This window comes from Mesoplodon densirostris, chromosome 19 (genome assembly GCF_025265405.1).
Source record: "Mesoplodon densirostris isolate mMesDen1 chromosome 19, mMesDen1 primary haplotype, whole genome shotgun sequence".
NCBI classification, from domain to species: domain Eukaryota; kingdom Metazoa; phylum Chordata; class Mammalia; order Artiodactyla; family Ziphiidae; genus Mesoplodon; species Mesoplodon densirostris.
In genome coordinates this window covers 18,234,575-18,261,517 of record NC_082679.1, presented here as the reverse complement: position 1 = coordinate 18,261,517, position 26,943 = coordinate 18,234,575, and the positions used below count along the sequence as shown (strand labels likewise).

At 46.0% G+C, this 26,943-nt stretch overlaps 1 protein-coding gene across 1 annotated transcript in view; it reads right to left on the bottom strand.

The window, feature by feature from the left end:
- The window catches only part of RHPN2 (rhophilin Rho GTPase binding protein 2), a 57,762-nt gene that overhangs the window by 12,020 nt on the left and 18,799 nt on the right, over positions 1-26,943 (bottom strand). The window contains exons 3-10 of the mRNA XM_060084391.1: positions 19,192-19,320; positions 16,449-16,524; positions 7,991-8,068; positions 7,493-7,617; positions 5,748-5,914; positions 3,424-3,611; positions 2,860-3,016; positions 1,173-1,292 (exon numbers count right to left, since the gene is read on the bottom strand). Of these exons, the coding sequence (XP_059940374.1) occupies positions 1,173-1,292; positions 2,860-3,016; positions 3,424-3,611; positions 5,748-5,914; positions 7,493-7,617; positions 7,991-8,068; positions 16,449-16,524; positions 19,192-19,320 (1,040 nt within the window). The remainder of the gene's footprint in view (positions 1-1,172; positions 1,293-2,859; positions 3,017-3,423; positions 3,612-5,747; positions 5,915-7,492; positions 7,618-7,990; positions 8,069-16,448; positions 16,525-19,191; positions 19,321-26,943) is intronic.

Here is a 26,943-nt window from a genome sequence, read left to right as displayed (position 1 = left end):
TCATGTGGCTATAAGGTTCTGGAGAAAAATAAAGCAGAAGTAAAAATAGGCAGATGTGACACGAGAAGATGGGGAATGAGGAGTTGCCCTCCTATTATGCGCGATCAAAAAAGGCCTTTTAGAAGGTAACTTTTAAGCGGAGCCCTGAAGGAAGTGAGGGAGCAGTCAAGAGGATATCTGACAGAACAGCGCTCCTAGAAGAACAGCGGCAAGTGCAAAGGCCCTGGGGCAGGAGCATACCTGCATGTTTAAGGACAACAAGGAACTTGGGAGTTTGGTTGGAGGGAGTGAGGGCTAGACAGAAGGGTACGGAATGAGGCCAGAGAGGAACAGGGGCCTGACCATGTCCAGCCTCACAAGTGCAGGTGAGGAATTCTGCTCCACCTCTGGGTGAGATGGGACCATGAGGGCTCCCTGGTCAAAAGCTGGGCAAGCTGTGTGACCTCTCTGGGCCTCTGTTTCCTCAGATGAAAAACGGGGAATCATACCATATGTATCTCAGAGGGTTGTGTGAGGTTTAAGCGAGTCAATGTCTGTTAAGTAAGAAGTAAGCTTGGACCAGGGTGGTAGATAAGAAGTGGTCAGATTTGGGATATTTTTCTAGGTAGAGCCAACGGGATTCGCTAATCAAATGCGGGGATGAGAAAGAAAGATGAGGGTGGAGAATGCGTCCAAGGTTTCTGGCCTGCACACCTAGAAGGATGGAGCTACCATCCCTGAGATGGGGAGAGTGCATGTGTGGGGTGGGGGGGACAAGATTGGGTGGAGGAAGAATTCAGGTTTGGACATGGAAAGCATACTCACTCTGAGACCTGTTAGAGACCAAACTAGGACAATTCATTAGCAGTTCTTAGGTGTGGCCTAAGAAATGTGTTCTTCCAGATTAGCAAGACCAAGGGCCATGCCCTGGACCACTAGGGTGTTGGAAGATGGCCAAAGCTCTGGCTCCATCGTGGGAGCCCTGATCCCTTGCAGAACCTGTGAGAACACAGCTCTGGAAGCCCGTTGGGGCCAGAGGACTATGCCTCCCGGTTTCTGAATCCAGAGTGGCCACGATGACTCTGGAAGCCCTACTCTCCGGGCCCTGCCCTGGGGACCTGTCTGGAGCTGCTTGTGAGTGGGAGTATCAGATGGGGCACAGGGAGGGAGGGAGCAGGAGAGCCGACACACACCCAGCTGCCGGCGCTGGTGAACGTTTTTCAGGGTGGCCAAGGGCGTCATCCCCTCTGGCATGTGGTCGTAGAGCTGGGACAGGCACTTCTCCTGGTGGTCCTCATCTGTGCCAGGCTTCACTGCAACAAAAACCACAGGATAAATCCCTTCTTGCGGCTGTGGTGCAGGCTCTATAGATGGCACCGCAGACCCACTGAGAGATCCCTCTTTCAACCACATCCCCAGGTTCCCTTCTCCAGCTTTACAAGGCACTTGGGATAATAGGTCTCCTTTCCACCCCTTGGCATACCCAGGCAATCAAGCCCAAGGTCTCTGTGCAGGGGGCCCGGCACACTCTAGGGGCTCATGATTTGGCTCCAAGCCCCTGCTTTCTACCTGCTCCCCGTCACCCATCTCATGAACCTCCAAGCACAGCCCCACCTCAAACCTCTGGGGGCCTCCATGCCTGCACCCTCCCTGGCATGTGTCCCCTCCTGACCTCACCACACCACCCACCGCTACCTCAACACTTCTGGCCTCTGTTCCAGGGCTCACTCAGATCCTGTTCTCACTCTAGCTGTCCTTTCCCTCCTCGTTCAGCTGGGAAAGTCCTCCTCAGAGTCCCCCGTCTAACTCGAATGGCACCGCCTCTGAGGAACCATCCATGACTCCACCAAGGACTCCAACCGCTACCTCATTTGTGTTCCTACCACAGTGACTGAAGCACTGTATTTCGGCTGGTTTACATGACTTGTCCTGCCTACTAGACCATAAAATAATGCTAGCAGGAGCAGCTGACACTTCCAGAGAGCCCACCATATACAAGGCACTATTTAGCTTTGCACAGAGGCATTTAGTTTTCACAACAGCCTGTGAGGTAGGTTCTCTTCATGTCCCCATTTTACAGATGAGAAAACTGAGGCACAGAGCAGGTAAGTAACTTGCCCAAGATCACCCAGCTAGTAAATGACAGAGCTGAGATATGACCCCAGGCAGTCTTGGTCCCAGAGGTTATCCTTTTCGTTACTCAGAGGGCTGCCCTGATGAGCACCAATTGCAACAGAAGTCCCACCCAACCTCAGATCAGAGCCAAGACTACAGGGAGAAGGGTGAGGCACTCACTGCAGGCTGAACATTTAAGGGGGTGCCCCAAACTCAGCCATCAAGATATATATGATATTTTAATACAATTTTCTAAATATCAAAATGAATACAAAAATATTCATCGTAAACAACCGATCAAAAATTTTTTTAATTTCAGGTTCCCATGTGGCTCAGTATGGCACCGTTATTGCTCTGTGTCCTTATTTAAAATTTTAATCACCAAGGATTTTTTTGCCTTAGTTTTGATTCATTTACAATTATAATGTTAAAATATTATCTCAATTACTGAGTTCATCCCCTTAGATTTTTGTGCCTGAGGCGAGTGCCTCCCTGGTCTAGTCCTGGCCCTAGATTCCAGGTGAAACATCATCTCCATGAAGCTGTCTGTTCCATCCCAGGCAGAAGGAATGCTACCCCTCTTCCTCCCACAGGAAGGAACCACCTAATCCCACCCTGTTGCCTGGGCCAACAAGTAATCCCCACCCTCTGCCCCCAGGCTGTGAGCATCTCCCAGGCAGGTAGACAGCTCTCACTCAGCTCAGAATCACCCAGAGGCAGCAAAACCCTGACCAAAGCCCAGAGCCCTGAGATGCCAAGCCTTACACTGGTGGTCGATGAGGAGGGTGGCTGTGAAGTAGTGGGCCAGGGCTTCATAGTGGTGCGCCTTCACGCAGGCCAAGCTGGCCCAGGAGTATGGGATGTTCTCCTTCACTGGCTCCTGGTTCATGGCCGTGTGCAGCTGCCGATAGACCTCTCCCACCTAAAACGGAAAAAATGTTGGGAACGAGGAGGGTGGCACAGGGGCCCTCACGTATCTGGGCTGCAGAAAAAGAGCCCTTTCTTCTAGGCAGCGGCCCCTGCCAGAGGTCGCTCCAGAATCTGGGAGCAACTCCAAGGTCTCCTAGCACTGTCAGTGTCAGAGTTAACAGGGAGATCAGGCCACTGTCATTATGCTGGTTTTTAGGCTAAGCTGCAGATGGAATCAGTGATCCGTATCTGAAACACCATTACTTGCCAAGAAAATGCAAGCCAGCACTCTGGCCAGCCTGGGCAGGCATGCTGCCCAGGTCACAGGCAAGCTGCCGTGGGAAGCCCCCGCTGCGTCCAGTGGGCCCACACCAACGAATCCCACTCACTCCGAAAGTCACGGGAAACAGCAAGGCTTACCTTGGCAGCCTCCTGAGCCACCTTCACCAGTATGAAGAACTCGTTCTGGATCCCAGAAAGGCACATTTTCTCAAACATGCTTTCTTGGGCTTGCGCGAGCATCATTTTGACCAGCACACTGAGCATAGCGGGACTCATGTCGTAACTTGGAGTGTGAGTAAACGTCTCTTTCAGGTAGTTTAAAACCCCTACGATTGGAATTGTTTTGCACATTAGTTGGGGATCATATTTATTTCACCATGCTGCTCAGGAGTATGGAAGATGACAGAAGCAAAAATATAAAACTGGTGTCCTGAAGCATCTTTAGAAAAATCTGATTCTCAATTACCATAAGATCCAGCAATTCTACTCCTAGGTATAACCCCACAGAATTGAAAGCAGAGACTTAAATTGATATTTATACATGAATGCACATGGCAGCATTATTCCCAATAACCAAAAGGCAGAAACAATTCAAATGTCCATCCACAGACATGGGGATACACAAAATGTGGTATATACCTACAACGGAATATTTCAGCCTTAAAAAGGAAGGCAATTCTGACACACGCTACAACATGGATGAAGACATCACACTAAGTGAAATAGGTCCATCTCAAGGACCAATGTCGTATGATTCCACTGGGTGAGATGAGGTACCTGGAACAGTCAAATTCACAGAGACAAAAAGTAGAATGTTTCCCAGGGGCTGAGGGGAGGAAGGAATGGAGATTTCGTGTCTAATGGGACAGAGTTTCTGTTTGGGGTGATAAAAAAGTTCTGGAGATGGATACTTGCACAACCATGTGACTGTACTTAATGCCAACGAACAGTAATCCTAAAAATGGTTAAAATGGTAGTTTTGTTATGTATGTTTTACCCAGCTAGAGAACTTTTGTCTTCCAACTCTCTTCCAAAACATTTACGTCTGTATCAAGCAAGGAAACCAGCCTGCTCCCTGTCCATTCCTGTCTCACCTGGGACACTTGTGAGAAATTCCATACGTGACTAGACATTTGATGGAGGTGAAGGCAGAAGGCAGACAGAATGACGGAAGGGCTCTCAGGCGGACAAGCTCACACTTAACCCCTGGGTCATTCAGAAATTCCGGGCTTTCCCCCAGGACCTCAAGAAAGATCAACTCAACCACTCCAGTGGAAATTTTCATGCCGTAGCCCTCAGGTGACTTTTTTATGTTAGAAAAGTGTCACAGCATTAAATGACAATCAACCTGGAGCTGAAATAAAATCTCCGGCACAAATCCCATCTGACTGGTTCTTCTGGTGTTGCTGCAAAGCATAAACTGCCCTGCAGAAGGAAGGCGACGGCTGCAGGCTGTCTGCTCCTTTCTCGGGTTCGCTCCTACTCTGTTCTCAAGCTTTGTTTTGTCCATATCTCTGGAATCTTAGAGACAGGTCACCAAGCATACCTGCTTCAGAGTCCTCAGAAGGAAAGATGAGCCCAGAAAAGGATTTACAGTGAAAGAAATCAACTCCCACATGGAATTTCACAGTGTCGCTTCCTCCCAAGGGATCAATCATTTTAACCAAGCAATTCCATGATCAGCCAAAATGGCAAAGCCACAGTTCTTCATGGCCTTGCAGAGCAAACTCAGATACCCCAAAAGGTTTTCTGCCAGGGGTAACATCCCGAAACAGAGTGACAAGGACCAGCACAGAAGGAAACTCGCTGTGGAGCCAGCTCAGTGCATCACACGTTGGTCTGTGCTTGTCACTGCTTTTGCCCACTATTCCCTGTGCCGAGACTGCTGGTCACAGGCCCTGCTAGAGGGGAGCAATGCAGGACCCTCGGACACCCAGGAGGCAGGCCTGCCCATTGCACCTCGCCTGGCAGCCCCCAGTCCTCTACAGGCTGGCACTAAGTGTCACTTGGTAGGGGGCCAAGAAGAGCAACCTTGGGTGAGCCAGCTTCTCAGAATGAGCATAACAGAAAGGCAAGTGTAGTAATATGCACCAAACAGGCAAGTCTGATGAAAGAAAAAAGAAAAAGCTTACATTCCCACCATTTGAGAAAACTTATTCTCTTCTTCGAAACTGTGTTCAAAGAAACAGTCTATTCACCGCCATCTCCGGGGCCACTCGTTTGGAAAAGATTAATCGTTAACTACTGTGTACACGAGCCACATTCAGACAGAGACAGGGTTTGAGCCAGTAAGTGATTTTCTTGGTGGGAAGATACACCGGCTCTGGAAACTGGCCTGGCCCTTTCAGGCCTGTGAGGCCAAGCGTGGGCCTGGGGAGGACCCACGAACCCCCTTCAGCTGGGGTACCAGGGCCACCTGGCAGGGCCAGGGTTCTATCCTGGCAGCCCTCGCAGAGACACACCTGCGGCTCTCTGAAAGGCATCCACTGCGCTCTGCAGCCCAGCTTCTGTCTGTCGATTGCACCGGGTCCCGATCTGTGTGTAGACGGCTCCAATGTTAAACAGAATGCTGGCCTTCTCCAGCAGCAAGTTCTGTTGGCTAACCGGAACCCCCGTGAGGGAGTCATACCTATTTAAAAGAAATGTCTTTTCAGAATATGAATTCCTTGGCTAGTGAGTGCCACCTTTGGGTAAAAATGGACAGAACTTATTTCTTGAATAAAACTCAAAGATGCACATGCAATGAGGTTTTATTTCCAAGCAAGACGATGGGCCTGATCATACTGAATAAAGACACCCGCAAGCGCAAACTGAAATAGGGATTCTCAACCGGGACGTCCTTCCATAGGTGAATGGATATACAGACTGTGGTACAGCTACACAGTGGAAAATTATGCAGCACTAAAAAGAAATGAGCTATCAAGCCATGAAAAGACATGGAGAAACCTTAAATGCATGTGACTACGTGAAAGAAGCCAATCTGGAAAGGCTACATACTGTATGATTCCAACTATATGACATCCTGGAAAAGACAAAAAGAATCAGTGGTTGTCAGGATTGGGGGTGGGGAAGGGTGAGGATGCCTAGGTGGAAGGCAGAGGATTGTAGGGTAGTGAAACTGTTCTGTGTGATACTAGGATATGATGTGGATACATGTCATTATTACACTTGTCCAAACCCATGGAAGGTAGCCCACCAAGAGTGAACCCTACTGTAAACAATGGATGTTGGGTGACAGTGAGCCAATGTAGGTTCATCAGCTGTAACAAATGGAACATTCTGGTGGGGGGATGTTGACAGTGGCGGAGGTTGCGGGTGTGCAGGGGCAGGGGCTACACGGGGACTCTCTATACCTCCCCCTCAATTTTACTATGAACCTGAAACTGCTCTAAAAAATACAATGTATTAAAAAAAAAAAAAAGAAGGCTTCTCCTAAATGAAATATAGCAAATCCTAACCCTTCATAATTCTTCCTGAAGTCTAAAAGACTCAGGATATGTTTTAAAGTTCACAGATCAACCAGGGGATAGATATGGAGCTTCTTCCTAATTCAACACTAAGGAGAAGTCACATTTGGCCCTTTCACCCACGTGCCGGCAGCTAACCCATCTTTAGGAAAAGTCATCTGCCTTTCCTTCCAAAAGGAAGCATCAATAGCCATCTGCTGTGGTGAAATTAAACTTTGAATATGCCCCTTAGCTACTGGGATTTACTTTCATTTCACACAGCCCTAAGCAACTCAGAGAAGAGGTATAGCATCTCCAAAATATTTAGACAACACTAATCATGCTAAGTACCAACTCTGGGGAAGAATCCAAGGTGCTGCTTCAGTTTTTAAAATCTGATCTATTTCTGTTTGCTGCCCTTGTCACTGGGACAAAACCTGATTCCCATTCCCATGCTATCTGGGACAAGAATCTTGTTTCTTGTTAGTTCCACCTCAGAGCCCCAGTGTTTCCCCCGCGATAAGATGAGCATGAAAAAAATGCCTCTTCTCCTCGGCTCACTTGCTCTGAGAAGCAAGAAGCCACGGTCCGTTGGAGCCTTCTCCCCCTGGATCCCCTTCATAAATAAACACTGGTTTATCTACATGTCTCCTGTATTAACGGGACAGTTAGAAAGAGGAGGCCACAGTGCAGAGAAGCCTCCGTGGGACAGAGGTTCCCAGCTGTGGCCAGAGTGGGAAAGCCCCAGCCCAGGCACCTACCAGGTAAACAGGATCCCCATCTGTCGGGTGGGTGGGAAGAATCGGCTCTCAACAAACCCCAGCTGGATGAAGTAACTCATCAGCAGCTCGACCCCAGCCTCATCTCGGCTGGGCGTGCGACAGGCCTGAAAGGAAAGGAACCACTGAGGGGGTGAGGGGGTGACCGGGTGAGCATAGAGCAGACAGCCAGGCAGGGAAGATGCTCACACACGCTATTTCTCTGGAGCCTAGGCCCCAGTGCTGGTATCATGAACTCTAGGAGAGATGGGCAAGGCTGGAGTGAACTCATGAGACCTGGAACCCAGCCCCAGACAGGTATGTCTGTCCCCTCTGTGGTCTTCTTATGTGGCAAGTTGAATGGATGATTCTGACAGTTCCTCCCTACCACCTCCGACCACCAGTGATTCTACAAGACTTCAAATGAAATAATGGGATCATCTGAAGACTCATCAAGCTCTGGTAGCCACCCTCCTCACCCTGCTGCACACAGAAACATACTTGTCTCAGATCCATAAGATCTGCTATTTCATCTTCATAGAGGTAGCTATCTTCACTGTAATGTTCCAGAATAAAATCCTGTAAGAAAAATGAGATACTGTAAGGTGTGACTCAAAACCGTAAACAGTTAAAATAGTAATGTCTAAGGTGCCCCCCCTTTTAAAAATACATGTAGAGGGACTTCCCCGGTGGCGCAGTGGTTAAGAGTCTGCCTGACAACGCAGGGGACATGGGTTCGAGCCCTGGTCCAGGAAGATCCCACATGCCGCAGAGCAACTAAGCCCGTGTGCCACAACTACTGAGCTTGCGCTCTAGAGCCCGCGAGCCACAACTACTGAAGCCCGCGTGCCTAGAGCCCATGCTCCGCAACAAGAAGCCACTGCAATGAGAAGCTTGCGCACTGCAACGAAGAGTAGCCCCTGCTCGCCACAACTAGAAAGACTGCGCGCAGCAACAAAGACCCAACGCAGCCAATAAATAAATAAATAAATATTTCTTAAAAAAAAAAAAACATGTAGAATTCATAAAAACTTATGGGAGAGTGTACACTGCAGGGATTTTCTAAGTGGTGGGATTTATTTTCTTAATTTTATTTATGTATATTAAAAATTTTTGTTTTTGTTGCTTCAATAAAAAGGGAAGTTGAAGTTATTTTTTATTTAAAAATGGGGACTTCCCTGGTGGTCCAGTGGTTAAGACTTCGCCTTCCAATGCAGGCGGTGCGGGTTCCATCCCTGGTCAGGGAGCTAAGGTTCCCACATGCCTAGCGGCCAAAAAACCAAAACATAAAACAAAAGCAATATTGTAACAAATTCAGTAAAGACTTTAAAAATGGTCCACATCAAAAACAAAATCTTAAAAAAAAAAGTGTCTTGGCAGCACAGTTAAGTGACTTGCGTAAGTGACTATAAGTTCAATAATTCTAGCAAACATCACAGATATTCAGGGGCTCAGACCTTCGTCCTTTGGGCACAGGGTCTTCCTGGCAGAGGGAATTCACATCTGGGGACTGTTATGAGGATGCTACCCTCAGGGTCTGAGATGGGGACCTTTGTGAGAGCAGCTCCGTGCACTTCCACAAACAAAGCACCCCTGTGAGACCTCCATCGGGGTCCAGTGTTTCATGACCACTCGGTGAGTTCATTCGGTCATAAGATACATTGATGAACACCTGCTATGTGCCAGGCACTGTTCACAGTGCTGGGGCTACTTCAGTGAACAAAACAAAGATCTTGCCCCATGGAGCTTATAATCTTACAAGGGAGCACAGACATTAAGTAACAGGCACAACAAATAGGTAAATTATATCATATATTAGGAGGAGGCGAGTATTACAGGAAAAAATGAGTATAATGGGTATGGAGAATGGATTCTTGCATAACATCCTCCGTAAGTGCTGGCTCTCCCTGGCTGCAAAAAGTTGAGGAGAGAGATTGTTCATTACATTTTCCCAAGTGTCTGTGAGTATTCTCTTTACACACTTTCTACATTAAAGTCCCTTCTGCTTTTTATATGTTCAATGAATACCTACACATACACCCATATACTCTCCGCTTACAAAAATGGAACTGTACTGAATGAATATACAACATTGCTTTGCTTTTTTTTTCTTTTCTTTTTCTTTTTTTTTTTTTTTGGCTGCACCATGAGGCATGCAGGATCTTAGTTCCCCAACCAGGGATCAAACCTGCGCCCCCTGCAGTGGAAGCGCGGGGTCTTAACCAGTGGACCATGGGGGAAGTCCCTGAAATGGTTTTCAAATATAATTAATTATGTTATTAGTGACATTAACTATGGTGAGGATGATCTGGGGGACAAAGCTCCTCTAGGGCTTCTCCAATGACATCCCTGAGAGCAGCGTTAGGGCCACGACTCAGGAGATGCTCCAGGATGAGAACTGTATCCTTTCCAGAGCAGCACGCTGCTCTGTCAACTACTACTGTGGACACTGGCAAAAATGTTCTTAAAATTAAGAGAGAAATTACACTTAAAATGAGAAGTTAAAAGAGAAACTTTACGTCACACTCACAGAGGTCAAAGAGGATTCTGATACATTCTAAATGTATTCTTGACTTTGAAATTTAGTAATCTAGGATAGATTTACACATATTTAGTAGAATAAAAAATATCAAGCGGAAACCCACTGTAAATATCAGGGGCAAGACAAGGATGTCTACCACCACTGCCATTACTTAGCGTAATTCTGAAAGTTCTCTAGCCAACAATTTAAGAAAGTAAGATATAGATGTTAGAAAGGAAGAAACAAAGTAATTTTTGTGCAAAATAATGGTATTTTTACAAACTCCAAGAGTGTCAACTAAAAAACCACAAAACTAATAAGAATTCAGTAAAATGGCCAAAAAGTTAATACTAAAAATTAATAGTTTTATAAAGAACAGACTTGTGGTTGCTAAGGAGGAGAGGCGAAGGAGAGGGATGGACTGGAAGTCTGAGACTAGCAGACGCAAACTATTATATACAGAATGGATAAACAATGAGGTCCTATTGTAGAGCACAGGGAACTATATTCAATAAATCATAATGGAAAGGAATATGAAAAAGAATATATATATGTATAACTGAATCACTTTGCTGTACACCAGAAACTAACACAACGTTGTCAATAAACTATACTTTAGTTAGAAAAAAAAAAGTTAATAGTCTTCCTTTCTTACACAAACAATAACCAGTCAGAAAAATAGAACAGGGGATCAAAAACTTTCACAATTATAACAAAAGTACAATATTCCTAGGGACAAAATTAATTTAATTAATTAAGCAGATAACTATTAAACGTTACTGCAAGACATGTTATTTCATTGTTTCGTTTATTCATTAAATCACTTTTTTAAAACAAGATAGACATGATCCCTGCCCCCATAAAACTTGCTGTTTGTTGATTACCAACAATTGGAAATATTACGCTCATGGATGAAAATGTACAGTATTGTAAAGATGCGATTTTGTCCAAATTAAGTGATGAATCTAATGAAATTTCAGTCAAAACCCAGAAGTGCTATTTTGGAGAAACCTAACAAAACATGGAAGTTAAAAACACGGAAGAAAAGCCAAGAACATTTCGGAAAGCATAGTAATAAAGAAGGATTGCTCCAATTGGTGTTAAAACACACAGGGATTAAACAATGAAACCAGGTATGGAGCAGAAACAAACTGAAGCAGGTATATAACATAAGCCAGCATTCCAAAGAAGAGAAAAAGCCTGGAGCATCCACCAGCTCCAGGCAGGAAGGAGGGGCACACACAGGTGTGCCTGATGTGAATTTAAGGGAAGAATTCTTTTTTTTTTTTTTTTTTTTTGCGGTACGCGGGCCTCTCACTGTTGTGGCCTCTCCCGTTGCGAGCACAGGCTCCGGACGCGCAGGCTCAGCGGCCATGGCTCAGGGGCCCAGCCGCTCCGCGGCATGTGGGATCTTCCCGGACCGGGGCACGAACCCGTGTCCCCTGCATTGGCAGGCGGACTCTCAACCACTGCGCTACCAGGGAAGCCCAGGGAAGAACTCTTATAGTGATGTGGGCAGGGTTATGGGAAACCATAGGATTGTGCAGGACCTCCAGAGCCATTAGAACCACAGAGCTGAAGGGTCAAGGGGGAGAAGGAGCTACGGGAACCTGGAGAGGTGGCTGCCTGAGGTGAGCATCCAACAGCCACGAGGACCTTCCCTGCTGGGGGGGATTGTAAAAGGTACCCAGCTGAGGGAGCTGAGGAGTTAAAAGCCCCGACTTCCCTCTCTTCCCATCCTCTCATCTCCTGCTGATGCTACTCCCCCTCAGACACACCCAATAGAAAGCCACAGAGCAGGAGCCTGCTGCTGCCCCCCAGCACAGAGCAAGGTAGAGGAGGGCTGAGGGGGAGGGAGGGGCACGCAGTGAAATGGACAGCATCCAGCTTCGCAGATGGATTCTTTTTTTTTTTTTATTGTATTTATTTATTTTTGGCTGCATTGGGTCTTCCTTGCTGCGCGCGGGCTTCCTCTAGTTGCGGCGAGCGGGGGCTACTCTTCATTGTGGTGCGTGGGCTTCTCACCGCGGTGGCTTGTCTTGTTGCGGAGCACGGGCTCTAGGCGCACGGGCTTCAGTAGTTGTGGCGCGCAGGCTCAGTAGTCGTGGCTTGCTGGCTCTAGAGCACAGGCTCAGTAGTTGTGGCGCACGGGCTTAGTTGCTCCATGGCATGTGGGATCTTCCCGGACCAGGGCTCAAACCCGTGTCCCCTGAATTGGCAGGCGGATTCTTAACCACTGCACCACCAGGGAAGCCTCACAGATGGATTCTTTAGACATAGTTCAGGGGAAACTGGGTACCCATTTTTTGGTGAAAATAAAAAGAGTACTACACCTCATTTTTTTACACACAAATTCCTGATTGATTAAAGATTTAATGTCAAAAAATTTTAAAGCACTGGAAGAAACTATAGCAAAATATTTATATCTTCTTGATGTGGAGAATGCCTTTCTGAACATGTTATCAAGGAAGAATTGTTAAGGGAAGAACTGTTAAGCTTAACAACATAAAATCTGTTTGGAAAAAAAAAAAGATGTACTTTTTAAACTGGTATTGCTTGTAAAACAAGTTAAAGGAGAGAACCTACTGGGAGAAATATTTGTAACGTACATTACCAAGCATTACTCTCCTTCATATGTAAAAGAACTCTTAAAAGCAACTCTATGGTAAAGCAGACAAAGGACAGAAATAGGTATTTCCAAAAGGACACATGTAAAGGACAAATAAACAAAAGTGGGAACTCTAGTACTGATCAAAGAATGCAAACTGTCATGATATCATTTTTGCCTGACCTCACAAAATCAAAATGATAAGCGATACCCAATGTAAGCAGTCATACACTGTGGGAATGTAAGGCAGGACCACTTCTGGTGGGTAATTAGGTAACATGTATCTTTTTTTTTTTTTTTTGGCTGTGCTGCATGTGGGATCTTAGTTCCCTGACAAGGGATCAAACCAGTGCCCCCTGCAGTGGAAACGCAGAGTCTTAACCACCAGGGAAATCCCTAACATGTATCTTTGACCTACCAAATCCTCATCCAGAAATTTATCCAAAGGGAATATTCAGTAAAGTGTGCAAACGTGCTCAGAGAGCTGCTGACAACAGTATTTGAAAGCTGCCTTAGAATGAAATTGGGACTTCCCTGGTGGCACAGTGGATAAGACTCTGCACTCCCAATGCAGGGGGCTCGGGTTCAATCCCTGCTCAAGGAATTAGATCCCACATGCGTGCTGCAACTAAGAGTATGCATGCCACAACTAAGGAGCCAGCGAGCTGCAACTAAGGAGTCAGTGAGCCACAACTAAGGAGGCTGTGAGCCACAACTAAGACCCAGTGCAACCAAATAAATAAATATTTTTAAAAAAGAATGAAATTAATAGCTACCTTATTTAGCACCTACTACCAGAAGACACCATGCTAAGCCTGAACAGATCACAGGAGTCTCACAGCCTCCTAAGGCAGGCCCCCTTATCAGAGGACAAGATCGAGTGCTCAAAGATTAAGTACTGAGCAAGTTACATAGCTCAGTGGGGAGGGGGGGGGGTGGGGGAGGGAGGTGTGTGGCTGTGAGGGATCTTTACGTGTCTTGATATTTTCTGAATGTTTTGCAATACTGTTCTCAGTCGGAAAAATAAATTAATAAAGACATATTTAAAAGCAAAAAACCCTGTGAATTCTCTGAAAGGGAATTGATTTTGATCGTGTTTTTTTATGAAGCCATTTTAAAGTCCATTTATTTAAAACAGAAAAAAATCAGACCATGAAGCTTCAATGACCATTAAACATCACATGGATACACAGAGTTGAAAGACAACTTGAATTGCCCTAATTCAGTCGGTCAAACTACTTCTGTGGCACCTGTCTGTGTTACTCTCAAGGACAAATGTGGAAGGAAAAACAGAACATCCCCCAAACATTCTCATTTTTGTATGACTGACATTTGTAGAGTCCTTTTTAGGCTAAAATGAGATGGCTGGAAGCCCCAGCTGAATAGCACTTGGCCATAACCACAACATGTGATTTTTTTTCCCCCACTGGGGAAATTAATGTGAATTCAGCACATGACATGTTTGGATCCTTACAGATGCCCATGAAATTCCCAAGTTTCTCCAACAGTCTCCCTTTTAAATGCCTGTGTTCTTTATTTTTATCTTTATTTTTTGGTAACCTTTACAATTCCTCCCAAACTCAGACATTTTGTGGTTCTAAGTATGTCTCTTTTTTTTGTTTCATTGAAATGTAGTTGACTACAATTCTATGCTAGCTTCAGATGTATTACATATGATTTGACATTTGCATACATTACGAAATGATCACTACAGCAAGTCTAGTAACCACCTAACACCTAAGTTATTACAGTATTAGTGACCATATTCCTTAGGCTGTATATTATAACTCCCTGGCTTACTTATTATATAACTGCAAGTTTGTACCTCTTAATCTCCTTCACCTACTCCGCGCCCCCAAATGCCTGCACTCTTGCAGCTCTGGCACCAAGCAACAAACTAAATCTTAAAAGAAACTATTCTACAAAAGCAACTAAAACATTTCCACAGACATAAGCATTGTCTGGAATCTCACAGACCTGTGGCAAGTGTCACATCTAAAAGTTCAGGGGACCTTTGAAAAGCTGCCATATAGCTGTGGATTGTTTCCTACCCAGAAAATAAAATCTCTGGCAATCTGCATCCAGGAAGACTACCAATGTCCCTTCTCAAACTCCAAAATAAACCCCAAACTCACAGGGCCCGGGACCTGGATTTAAACAAGGAGCAGTCCACAAGGCCATGAGTGAAAGGGCTTATATGTCAAGGGACTCACGCAGTCTCTGATTGAGATTGGAAGTCAAGTGCAAAGGCTTCTGAAGCATTAACCAATTGCTTTTTTTTTTTTTTTTTTGTGGTACGCGGGCCTCTCACTGTTGTGGCCTCTCCCATTGTGGAGCACAGGCTCCGCGGCCATGGCTCACGGGCCCAGCCGCTCCGCGGCATGTGGGATCCTCCCGGACCGGGGCACGAACCCGTGTACCCTGCATCGGCAGGCGGACTCTCAACCACTGCGCCACCAGGGAAGCCCCCAATTGCTTTTTAAAAGGGCAAATTGTGTAGGGCCCAAAATGCCATACAACCATTTTTTTCTTTTCTAAATTAAAAGCAGTCCAAGATGAGTCAACCAACGGGATTACTGTGCAAAGAAACAAAATTCTCTGAAGCATTTTTCACGACGCTGGGATTCATTCCTATACACCATGCCTGAGCTGGAAAGCTCAGAGACAGGCACTACCTTCCACCTCATAACCACTTTCTCCTCCTAAATGGAAGTTTGAGGTGAGCCAGTAAAACTCAGAGTGATGGATGTGGGGCAAGGAGGAAGAGGAAAGCATTCCAGGCACCGAAAGGCCTCTCCTGGCCCCAAGGCATCTCTGGGCGACTCCATCAGAACACATCTTCCACTTCCCACCTGGATCCCCTACTGAACCACGGGATCCAAAGGCAGGGCCTGTGACATCAACAGCACCCTGCACAGTGACAGACACAGACGGGCCTACAAGTAACGCTGCTTGCCAGGGACACACTGGCTAAGGGGAGGCCAGATACCGTTCATTTTAAAGATGTGAACTGTGCGGTGTGTGAATTATATCTCAATAAGGTTGTTATTGGGAAAAAAAAAAAAGATGGAAGGAAAGAAGGGTGGGGGGAGAAAGATGGGGAGAGAGAAAGAAAAGAGAAGGTAGACATCCAGGAATTAGGGAGCAGCGGGATCCATAAACTCTAGCTATTCAAGTATTTAAGCTATTCAAGTATTTACTTTGTTTTGGTGTTTTTTTGTTTTTTGTGTTTGTTTTTTGGCCAAGCTGCGTGGCTCGTGGGATCTTAGTTCCCCGACCAGGGATTGAAACCAGGCCCCGACAATGAAAGTGCCAAGCCCTAACCACTGGACCGCCAGGGAATTCCCTGATTTACTTTGAAATGTATCAAAAAATAAAATGGATTGATGTATAGATTCAGGGATGCATAAATGGACAAATAACATGATAAAGTGACTACAGCAAAATGTTCACAGGAGAACCTAGGTAGTGAGTATACAGGGGTTCACTGTAAAATTCTTTCAGTTTTTCTATTTTCACAATAAAATGTTGAGGGACAAAAACTTTGGCTATTCTTCCAAAAACGTGGCCTAAATTGGTTATATACCCTCTTTGACTTGCCTCCTGGGGTGGACTGGCCCGGGTTTCCAACCCCTTCCCCAGAAGCCTCAGTGACCAGATGAAAGGGAGCATCTGAAAGGATGGCACAGGCTCTGAGGGTGCTCAAGGCCATCCTGCAGAAATCAACTGACACTCTGGCACATTGAACCTAAGGCCACTCTCAAGGGATACACAGCTTCTACATTTCCCTTTTAAACAGTGAGTCCAGTGCCCCTGGCTTTGAGATTTACCTTGAGAACCACTGAAAAGTCAACGTCCTTGGTTTCCTTCAGGCCAAGTGGAATCAGGGGAATCGTAAATGCCTCCCTAGAAGGAACACAGCAAGGTACATGACCATCCTTATCCCGGCCACTTTGCACCCCCCCGCCTTCCCCCAGCAGCCCAGCTCAGGTCCCCACCCGCTCTCCCCCCGCCAAGCACACACCAGTTCATTTTCCATAAAGACCACTCGGGTCACGTCCCCATCTCTGTTCCAAAACTGGTCCCAGTCCCCGGCAACTTTTAAACGACCCAGCCTAACACATGCGGCCCCTACCAGCTCCACCCTGATTTAGCCCTCCAATCGCTACACTTCTTTGAGCAACTGTGCTGAGAACCTATTGTGCACCCGGGGCTGTGCCTGGTGTACCCACTGCTCCACCATCTGGAGCATCTCCACCATCTCCACCCAACCCCCATCCCCCTCCACCTCTCCTCACTGCAGCGAGTCCCATCTCTCCTGCAGCCCTCCAACCCTGGACTCTCAAGGACCTCCTCCTATATGGCGTATCCCTCTAGGCGTCCCATCCCCAGCACAGGGAAGGCCTTGAGGGCAGGGACCCCATCTGACACCTAAGCGCACCTGGCTCCCAGCCCTGGGTCAGACCCTGACCGGCTGTTTCTCCTCCACCTCCTCTCCCCACACTCACCAGCTGGTTACCCAACAGGTCGCCCTGGGAGTGGCCTTAGGGGCAGAGCTAACAGGAAGTGAATGGGGCTCAGCTATGTTTTGCAAACAGGGATTTCGCTCCCAGACCTGTAACAGGAGACCTCCTGGGGTTGCTCAGCCCAGCCCAGGGAGGAGGCCAGGAATGCAGGCAGGGTGAGTGGACAATAGGCTGTAAGCTGAAGCTGCCTCTGTGGGGGACAGAAAACAACAGGGCTAAGCTGAAAGCAGGCAAGCCCCAGCGGGGTGTATAGCTTCCCCAAAGCCCTTTCCTGAGGGAAAGCTGGATCCTGCTAGAAGGAGATGAAGACAGGCCGTGATGCCCTCCTCTGGGCCCCAGTGTGCTCCTGGCCTGACCCCGACGGGGCTGGCTCTCCCTGTGACTGTCCAGGAGCAGCCAGCGTCCCGAGGCCTCCGGGCCAGGGCGCCCCGCCCTCCATCTTGCGCTAATATAACTTTTTCCGTAACTTCCGGCTTCCCTGTGTTTTCTCATCTGCACAATGAGATTGTTTCTTCCCTGCCTACCTCATAGAAATGCTTAAAAATCAACCTGAGAAAAAAACAATCTGCTTTGAAAACAGGAAGAGGGGCAGATGGAAATGCAAGGTGTCATTATGCATCTGCACATCTCTCTCCCCTCTTCCCAATGCACAGGGGACCGACCGGACACTTTAGAGCCGCACCGTGGTCACACAGGGGCCTTAACTGCATGCCTCTGGGGGACACCCTCGTGAAGGACAGCCCTGTGCTTCAGTATGGTGAGGGGGGAATATGAAACATCCTACATTTATCACCAAAGTTTGGCCCAGCCTTGCCTCCTGGAGGAACTTTGACCTTCTGGGCAAAACACTGGAATTTAATACCAGAGCACAGGCTGGGGGAAGCTGTGCATTGACTGTTCTGATTAGGTGTCAGACTGCACTGGGAACCCACAGGTAAGCAAGGCAGGACACACGGGCTGGCTCATGGACAGTCACCAAAGGAGCAGAGGTTTCACACGTGACTCAGAAAAACACCTCGGGGACAGTGCAGAGGATTGGGGACAATCAGGAAAAGTACATTCCAAAGGTGACTCAAGGTTCCCCAACATTTTCCTTCTGTTAATCCAGGGAATTATTTTCTGACTGGGTTTCCCCTGGGACTCCCTTACCGTTTGAGAAGTATCACTTCCCCACACAGAAAAGTATGTAAACTGTTCTTTAGAGCTCCAAGTTTTTTCTTTTTTTTTTTCGGCTGCCCCACGCGGCATGTGGGATCTTAGTTCCCTGCCAGGGATCGATCTCACGCCCCCTGCATTGGAAGCACAGAGCCTTAACCACTGGACCACCAAGGAAGTCCCCTCAAAGTTATTTCTTCTTAAAGATGGACTTTTCTTTCCCAGGTAGCTCACCTTGGGGTGGGAGACTCTCTGAGTTTTTCTGAAGGTCACACCTCAACGTTTCGTCTCCTATAAACACTCCCTAAGGGATGTTTCTGAATTAGAACATTTGTTTCTCAAATATTTAATGGGGGACATTTCCAAAGTGTCTCAGTCACACTGTCTCCTCAGGGAACTTGCAAAGGTCTCATAATCTTTGATATAAAAGGCAGTTTTTATGTTTTTGTACTCTTATCAACAGAATGACCCAGAGTCAGACCGTGTGCATGGTGCTGAGGCTGACAGGGAAGAAGGCAGGGCTTCCTGGGACCCATCTGGCAGGCTGGCTCTCACAGCTAACCACAGCCGCCCTTCCAGGGCATCTTTATGACAGAGCCACCACCCAGGCCACCTGAGAGATGCCATCTCCCCGCCTGGACCCAGCCACATAGCTCTCCTGTAAAACTATGTCCCGTGTGTCTCCAGGACAAATAAATGCCTTCTTGTCCAACTGGCCAGGTATTTCCAACAAACTCCATGGGTTCATCCCTCTAATTCCTACACCTTGCTCAACCCCAAATTGGATCAAAGTGGGGTCTGCCACACCCTCAGGCCTATCTGTGCACCATCCCTGATGTAGGCTTGTTCCAAGGCTCAGAAAGTATCCAAAAGAAGTGTTGCCCCCACTTACTCTGTGCTCTGATAGACTCCCACCGAGATGTTGAGCCCCTCCAGCTCTTCCTTCAGCATTTGTAGGTCTGAGTTCAAGAAGCTCAGTTCCAGACGCACCTGCTCCCGTACCTTTTGGTTTGTGGCTGCTCTGTTAAAAGAGAAGGGGGAGAGAAGCATCCTCAGCCAAGCATCCCAGCTGCCGGGTGAGCAGATACCCCAACCCTTGTCCCCATAGGGAAGTTCTGAGGGTCTACCTGCAGATGGAGGAGCCAGATGTGATCAGATAAGGTGTCTCAGGGATGCTGGGCACCTGCCCCATTTTGAGCCACACCTGCCAATAAATGGACCTAGGATATAGCCAATGACACTGAGCTGCCTGACATGAATGCTAAGACCTCTCTGTAAGAATTAGCCTTGAGAAGAGAAAAAGGAGTTGCTCCTAGTCACCCATAAGAGACCATAAATTTTCCCCTTAAAAGGAAATGGATGAGAAATAGAGGAGGAGGTAACACTCCCCAGTTCATCCTATGAGGCCAATATCACCCTGATCCAAAACCAGAGGAAGATACCACAAGAAAACAAAATAACCAATCAATATCCTTCATGAATACATATGCAAAGATCCTCCATAAAATATTAGCAACCTGAATCTAGCAACATATGCAAAGGATTATACATCACAACCAAGTGGGATTTATCCCAGGAATGCAAGGTTGGCTTAATATCCGAAAATCAATTAATGTAACATACTATATCAACAGAATAAGGGACAAAAAATAAATTGTCATCTCAACAGATACAGGGAAAAAAGCATGTGATAAAGTCCAACACAGATTTATGATAAAAATCCATAACAAGCTAGGAATAAAAGATAATTTACAAAACTTGATAAAGGGCATCTACAAAAACCCACAGCTAACATCATACTTAATGGCGAGAGATTGATGCTTTCCCCCTTATGATCAGGAACAAGGCAAAGATGTCCATTTATGCCACTTCTAATCAACACCATACTGGAGGTTCAAGCCAGCAGCAATAAAATAAAGAAAGAAATGAAAGGCATCTGGATTGAAAGGAAGAAGTAAAACTGTCTTTATTCACAGCTGTCATAATCTTGCATGTATAAAGTCCCCAGGCATCCACAAAACAAATACTGGAACTAATAAATTTAGTTAGGTCACAGGATACAATTCAAAATATACAAATCAATTTTTTTTTCTATATACTAACAACGAGCAATCTTGAAATGAAATTGAGAAAATTTCACTCAGAATAGTATCAGAAAGATTAAAATACTTAGGAATAAAATTAAGAAAAGAAGCACAAGACTTGTACATTGAAAACTTCAAAACACTGCTGTGATATTTAATGGAGAGACATTCTATGTTTATGGATTGGAAGACTCACTATTGTCAAGACGTCAATTCTCTCCAATTGATCTATCAAGTCAAAGCAATTCCAATCAAAACACTAGTAAGCTTTTTAGTAGAAATTGACAAACTGAGCCTAAAATTTATATGGAAATGCAAAGGGCCTAGAAGGGCCAAAGAAGTTTGAAAAAGAACAAAGTTAGAGGATTTATGCTATCTGATTTTAAAACTTACTATAAAGCCTCAGTAATCAAGATATGGTATTGGCATAAGGAAAGGCAATGAAACTGAACAGAATCCAGAAATACATCCTTACATTTATGGTGAATTGCCTTCGACAAAGGTGACAAGAAAATTCAAGGGGGAAAAAGTCTTTCTGACAAATGATGCTGAAGCAATTGGACATCCCTAGGCATGTCAGTGTCCCCAAGACCACTGCCAGGTTCAGTGATTTACTAGGAGGACTTGCAGGACTCAGGATATAGTTGTACGCATTGCTCTGATTTATTACAGCAAAAGGACACAAAGCAAAATCAGCTAAGGGAAAGGTGCCTGGGGTGAAGTCTGAAGGAAACCAGGCACAGGCGCTAAGCGTCCTCTCTCCCAAAAGAGTCACACAGGACATGCTTAATTCCTTCAGCAAAGAGTTGTGACAACGCACGTGAAAATGCTATCTTCCATGGAAGCTCATTGGGGTTTTTACTGGGGGCTGGTCAGGTAGACACCTCTGCCTAGCATGTTCCAAAATTCAAGACTCCTAGAAGGAAAGCGGGTATTCAATATAAACCACATTGTTTGTGCAAATAGTTTTAAGTATAGTGAGCTCCTCTTATCAGTTCTGGGAATGGTGGGAACTCTCCTGAAATCTAAGTTTCCAGATACCAGCCAAACACCAACCTTGCAAGCAGGGCTTTCTAAGGATAGCCATCTCAGGCCGGCTATGATAACTCTTTTCTGCACAATAGGCAAAAAATAAATCTCAATCTAAATTTTACACCAAACCAAATATTAAGTCAAAATGGATCAGAGACCTCAGTAAAAGAGCAAAAACTCCAAAACTTCTAGAAGAAACTCTTCACGACCTTGAGTTTGACAAAGTATTCTTAGCTACACACCAAAAGCACAATCCATAAAAGAAGCAACTGAGGACTTCCCTGGTGGCGCAGTGGTTAAGAATCCACTTGCCAATGCAGGAGACACGGGTTCAATCTCTGCTCTGAGAAGAGGCCACATGCTGTGGAGCAGCTAAGCCCGTGTGCTGCAACTACTGAGCCTGTGCTCTAGAGCCCGCGAGCCACAACTACTGAGCCCGTGTGCCACAACTACTGAAGCCCGCGTGCCCTAGAGTCCATGTGCCACAACTACTGAGCCCGCATGCTGCAACTACTGAAGCCCATGTGCCTAGAGCCCATGCTCCGCAACAAGAGAAGCCACCATGCTCCGCAACAAGAGAAGCCACCACAATGAGAAACCAGTGCACCGCAACAAAGAGTAGCCCCCGCTAGCCGCAAGTAGAGAAACCCCATGCACAGCAACGAAGACCCAACGCAGTCAAAAAAGATAGAAAATAAAAAATAAATAAAAATAAACTGCGCATTAAAAAAAAAAGAAATCGATTAACTGGACTCATCAAATTTAAAAACTTCTGTGCTTCAGAAGATACCATCTAAAAAAAACAATAAAAAAATCCAGACTGGGAGAAAATATTTGCAAATTATATATCTGATAAAGAATCTGTATCCAGAATATATAAAGAGTTCTGTTAATTAAATAACAAAAAGACCACTCAATTTTCTTTAATGGGCAAAAGATTTTTTTAAGTCGATTATAATTGACATACAACATTATATTAGTTTCAGGTGCACAACATAATAATTCTATATTTGTATATTTTCAAAATGATCACCACAATAAGTCTATTTGCAATCTGTTACCATACTTAGTTATAGAATATTTTTCTTGTGGTGAGAACTTTTAAGATCTACTCTCTTAGCAACTTTCAAACATACAATACAGTATTATTAACCATAGTCACCATGCTGTACATCACATTCCCATGACTTATTTTATAACTGGAAATTTGTACCTTTTGACCACATTCACCATTTCATCTCCCCTGCAGCCCCCACCTCTGGCAACCACCCATCTGTTCTCTGTATCTATGAGCTTGGGGGTTTTTGTTTGGTTTGGTTTGGGTTTTTTTTTTTTTTAATATTTATTTATTTACTTATCTGGCTGTGCCAGATCTTAGTTGCAGCATGTGGGATCTCTTAATTGCGGCATTCAGGATCTTTAGTTGCGGCATGCAAACTCCTAGTTGTGGCATGCGGGATCCAGTTCCCTGACCAGGGATCGAACCCGGGCCCCCTGAATTGGGAGCATGGGGTCTCAGCCACTGGACCACCAGGTAAGTCCCTAGGAGTTTTTGTTTGTTTTGTTTTAGATTCCACATAGAAGTGAGATCACATAGTATTTGTCTTTGTCTGACTTATTTCACTTAGCATAATGCCCTCAAGGTCCATCCATGTTGCTGCAAATGGCAAGATTTCATTCTTTTTTATGGCTAAGTAATATTCCATGGTGTATATGTGTGTGTGTGTGTGTGTGTGTGTGTATCACATTTTCTTTATCCATTCATCCATTGATGGACACTTAGGTTGTTTCCATATCTTGGCTATTGTAAATAATGCTGCAATGAACATAGGGGTACATATATCTTTTCAAATTAGTGTTTTTGTGTTCTTCAGATAAATATCCAGAAGTGGAGTACATAGGTCGTGTGGCAATTCTATTCTTAATTTTTTGAGGAATCTCAATACTGTTTTCCATAGTGGCTGTACCAACTTACAGACCCACCAACGCTGTATGAGTGTTAGGATTGTTTTCTTAATTTATCTTTCTGATAGTTTATTATTAGTGTATAGAAATGCAATTGATTTCTGTATGTTGATTTTGTATCCTGCAACTTTACTGAATTCATACATGGGCAAAAGATTTGAATAAACATTTTACTAAAGAAGTTCTATGAATGGCTAATAAGCGCACATGAAAAGATGCTCAAAGTCTTTAGTCCACAGGGAAACGCGTGTTAAAATCATAATAAGATACCAATACACGACTACTAGATTGGCTATGATAAAGAAGACAATCAATAACAAGTGTTAGTGAGGATGCATAGAGAAACTAGAACCCTCATGCACTGCTGAATGTAAATGACATAGCCACTTGGGAAAACAGCTGGGTAGTTTCAAAAAATGTTAAAACATAAACTTACCATACAACCAAGTAATTGCACTCCTAGGAATCTATATGAAAGAAATGAAAACGTGCTATATCCCTAGAACGGAAGAGTGTTAAGCAGGATGGAGGAACAAACCTTACCCAAATTCTCAAAGCAGGGGTTCTGCCACCTACTCGAAGACCTTACAGGTGCTATAGCTCATTTTACAGATTGGGAGTCACTGCGAAAACAACCGTGGCAATAAGAACCCAGTTCTAAGCCAGGTCTTGCTGAGCACATTTCCTTGAACCATTCTGGCAAGTCCTCAGCCATGGCTCAGGCCAGGTACCAGAACTGTCCTCATCCGTGAACTGGGTCACCAGCCAAGGGTCACCAGCCAAGAGCTCCAGCCAGCCAGAGAGACAGTACCTGACTACCTCCTCCTCCTCAGCTGATGAAAATCCATCTACCTGTCATTGGCCAGCTTTGCTCACCACCTGTGTCCACCTTTCCTCCAGAGAGCAAAGCGCTAAACCACTTCCCCTGCAGTTGGCCCTCTCCCTTGGGGCTTCCCCTGCCTTGCACATATTTGGGCCCATCAGTTTCTCTCCGTGGTGCGTATATATTCCCTTCTCTCTCTCGCTCTCTCCCTCTCTCCCCCTCCCTTGCTTCAGCTCGTTCTCCATGACCAAACAACAAGCTTATGCCCCCTCAGAAAGAGCAGTTGTGACCTGGCTGCAGATAGGATGGCACTTGCCCTCTCACTGCCCGGTAAGTTTTCACACACGCACGTTTGGACTCCCCAGCCAGGCAATGAGATATTGGAAGCTCAGTTGGTGAAATGTCATTGGTTTGGGAATTTTTTTTGGAGAAGGACACGATCACCAGTAAGAAATGCATTTATATCACAGCACAGTACACACATACACCTCCCGCCCCCCAAAACAAAAGTCTCACAAAACCATACTCTGCCATACATGTGATGCTCTCCAATGTATTCTGTTCGAAATCTAATAGCTTCTTTTTTAAAAACAATAATGTTTGAAACTCTCCATTTCTGATTCTCTGACACCAACTGGGTGACCAACAATTCAATTCAATTCTGGCACCAACTCCCAGAGTTAGAAGAGACCCCACAGATTAAGGGCTCAGGGTCACAAGGCTGCTCCCACTTCAGGGGTCAGTTGCAAGCAGGTGGGGGCAGGGGGAGGGTACCTGAACTTCTGACCAACCAGCTACAAATCAGAGGTTCCCACAACCCCCTTCTCAGTTTCAATAATTCACTAGAATGACCCGCAAAACTCAGGAAAACATTTTACTTCCATTTATTGGGGTTTATTTTTAAAGGATACAGCTCAGGAACGGCCAGATGGAAGAGATCCACAGGCCAAGGAGGGAGAGGAGCCACCACCCCCTCTGCAGGCAGGCCTCCTTCCCTGCCCCTCGACGTGTTCTCCAACCTGGAAGTTCCCCATCACTTAGGGGTTTAATGGAGGTTTCATTACTTCATTCCCGGGGCATAATTGATTAAGTCATTGGCTACTGGTGATTGAACTCAATCTCCAGCCCCTCTCTCCTTCCCAGAAGTCCAGGGGTGAGGCTGAAAGTTCCAACCCTCGAAACAGGCTTGGTCATTCTGGCAAATAGCTGAAGGCCCCCTACCCCCATCAGGTGTCATCGCATTAGCATACAAAAGACATGCAGTAGGTTCCAAGGGTTTTAGGTGCACTGTGCCAGGAACCAGGCACAAAGACCAAATATTTATTTTTTATTATACCACAGCGACCCACTGAATTGATTTCATGACACACCGTGGTTCACAATCTGCCCCTTGTAAAACCTGAGCTACAGAGATGTTATTGAGAACATGACTGATTCACTAGCTGATAAAGTCTACGAGGGTACAAGGGAGGAAATCCTCCCAGCCCTCGGTGTTGGGAACAACTTCTTCTTAGCAAATGGTCTGCTTCCAGCTAATGGGTATGAAATGTGTTCCAGGTCACGTTCCCTTCTTACTGCCTGCCAGAAAACTCGGAGACAAACACGGCCCACATCTAACAGAGGATATAAGACCTTGTAGCGTGTACTAGCCTTACTTCCAGCTACATCTCTTTTAATCTTCTTCCTCCTGACCCCATATCCTCACTCGTTCCTGTTTTAATCTTACATGCTGTATGAGTGTGTCAGGGTGCCTCAAATACATGTTAGAGTGAGGCAAGACAAACAATTGTAACTCCTGGAGGGACAAGACCTTTGCCTACTATTTCTCTTGGAACCTGACATTGTCCTTTCCACGCGGTGGAGACTTTCAATTTCAGTTGATGAAAGAAAAAAGGGCAGAGTAAAGACCACTCTCTAGAAGCAAGGGTGTGTGAGTCGGGGATGGGGCTGAGGGGTTGGGGTATGGGGGGGTGTGATTGGTTCTCAGCAACAGAATGGGTCCAGCTTAACTATGACAATTTAGGCCCTAAGACCCCCACCCAAATACCTGGAAACCTCCAAATATGCCAACTCTTGATTTTCCCACCTCTATATATGGATCTGCTACCTCTTCTAGACTTGGCAACAATTTGAGATTTAGGATTTGCAACAAATCAATGACCTGCTCTTTGAACACAGACCTCTTCATGTGAGTCATGCGTCACTCCGGAGAAAGTTGGTAGCCAGGTGGGGCTCTCAGGGTGGGTTTCCACAACACTGACCTTAGGGTGCAACGCTGATTCAGAAATGAACCCTAGAGGGCTTCCCTGGTGGCGCAGTGGTTGAGAGTCCGCCTGCCGATGCAGGGGGACACGGGTTCGGGCCCTGGTCTGGGAAGATCCCACATGCCGCGGAGCGGCTGGGCCCGTGAGCCATGGCCTCTGGGCCTGCGCGTCCGGAGCCTGTGCTCCGCAGCAGGAGAGGCCACAACAGTGAGAGGCCCGCGTACCGCAAAAAAAAAAAAAGAAAGAAAAAAAGAAATGAACCCTAGAACGAACGTGTGCTGTTCCTAGTACAGGTCATGACTTTTCACGGATTCACTGGTGGAGGGGGGTTTCTCAAATGAGGTGCCACTGGTTCAACATGGTGGGTGTGCCCAGTTCCCCCGTGCCCCAGATGGGGGAAGAGCTGGCCCAAATCAGGGATGAAGACCAGAACCTCGGGCTCCTCAGTACTGGTGCTCTGCACGTGGGCTGCCTTT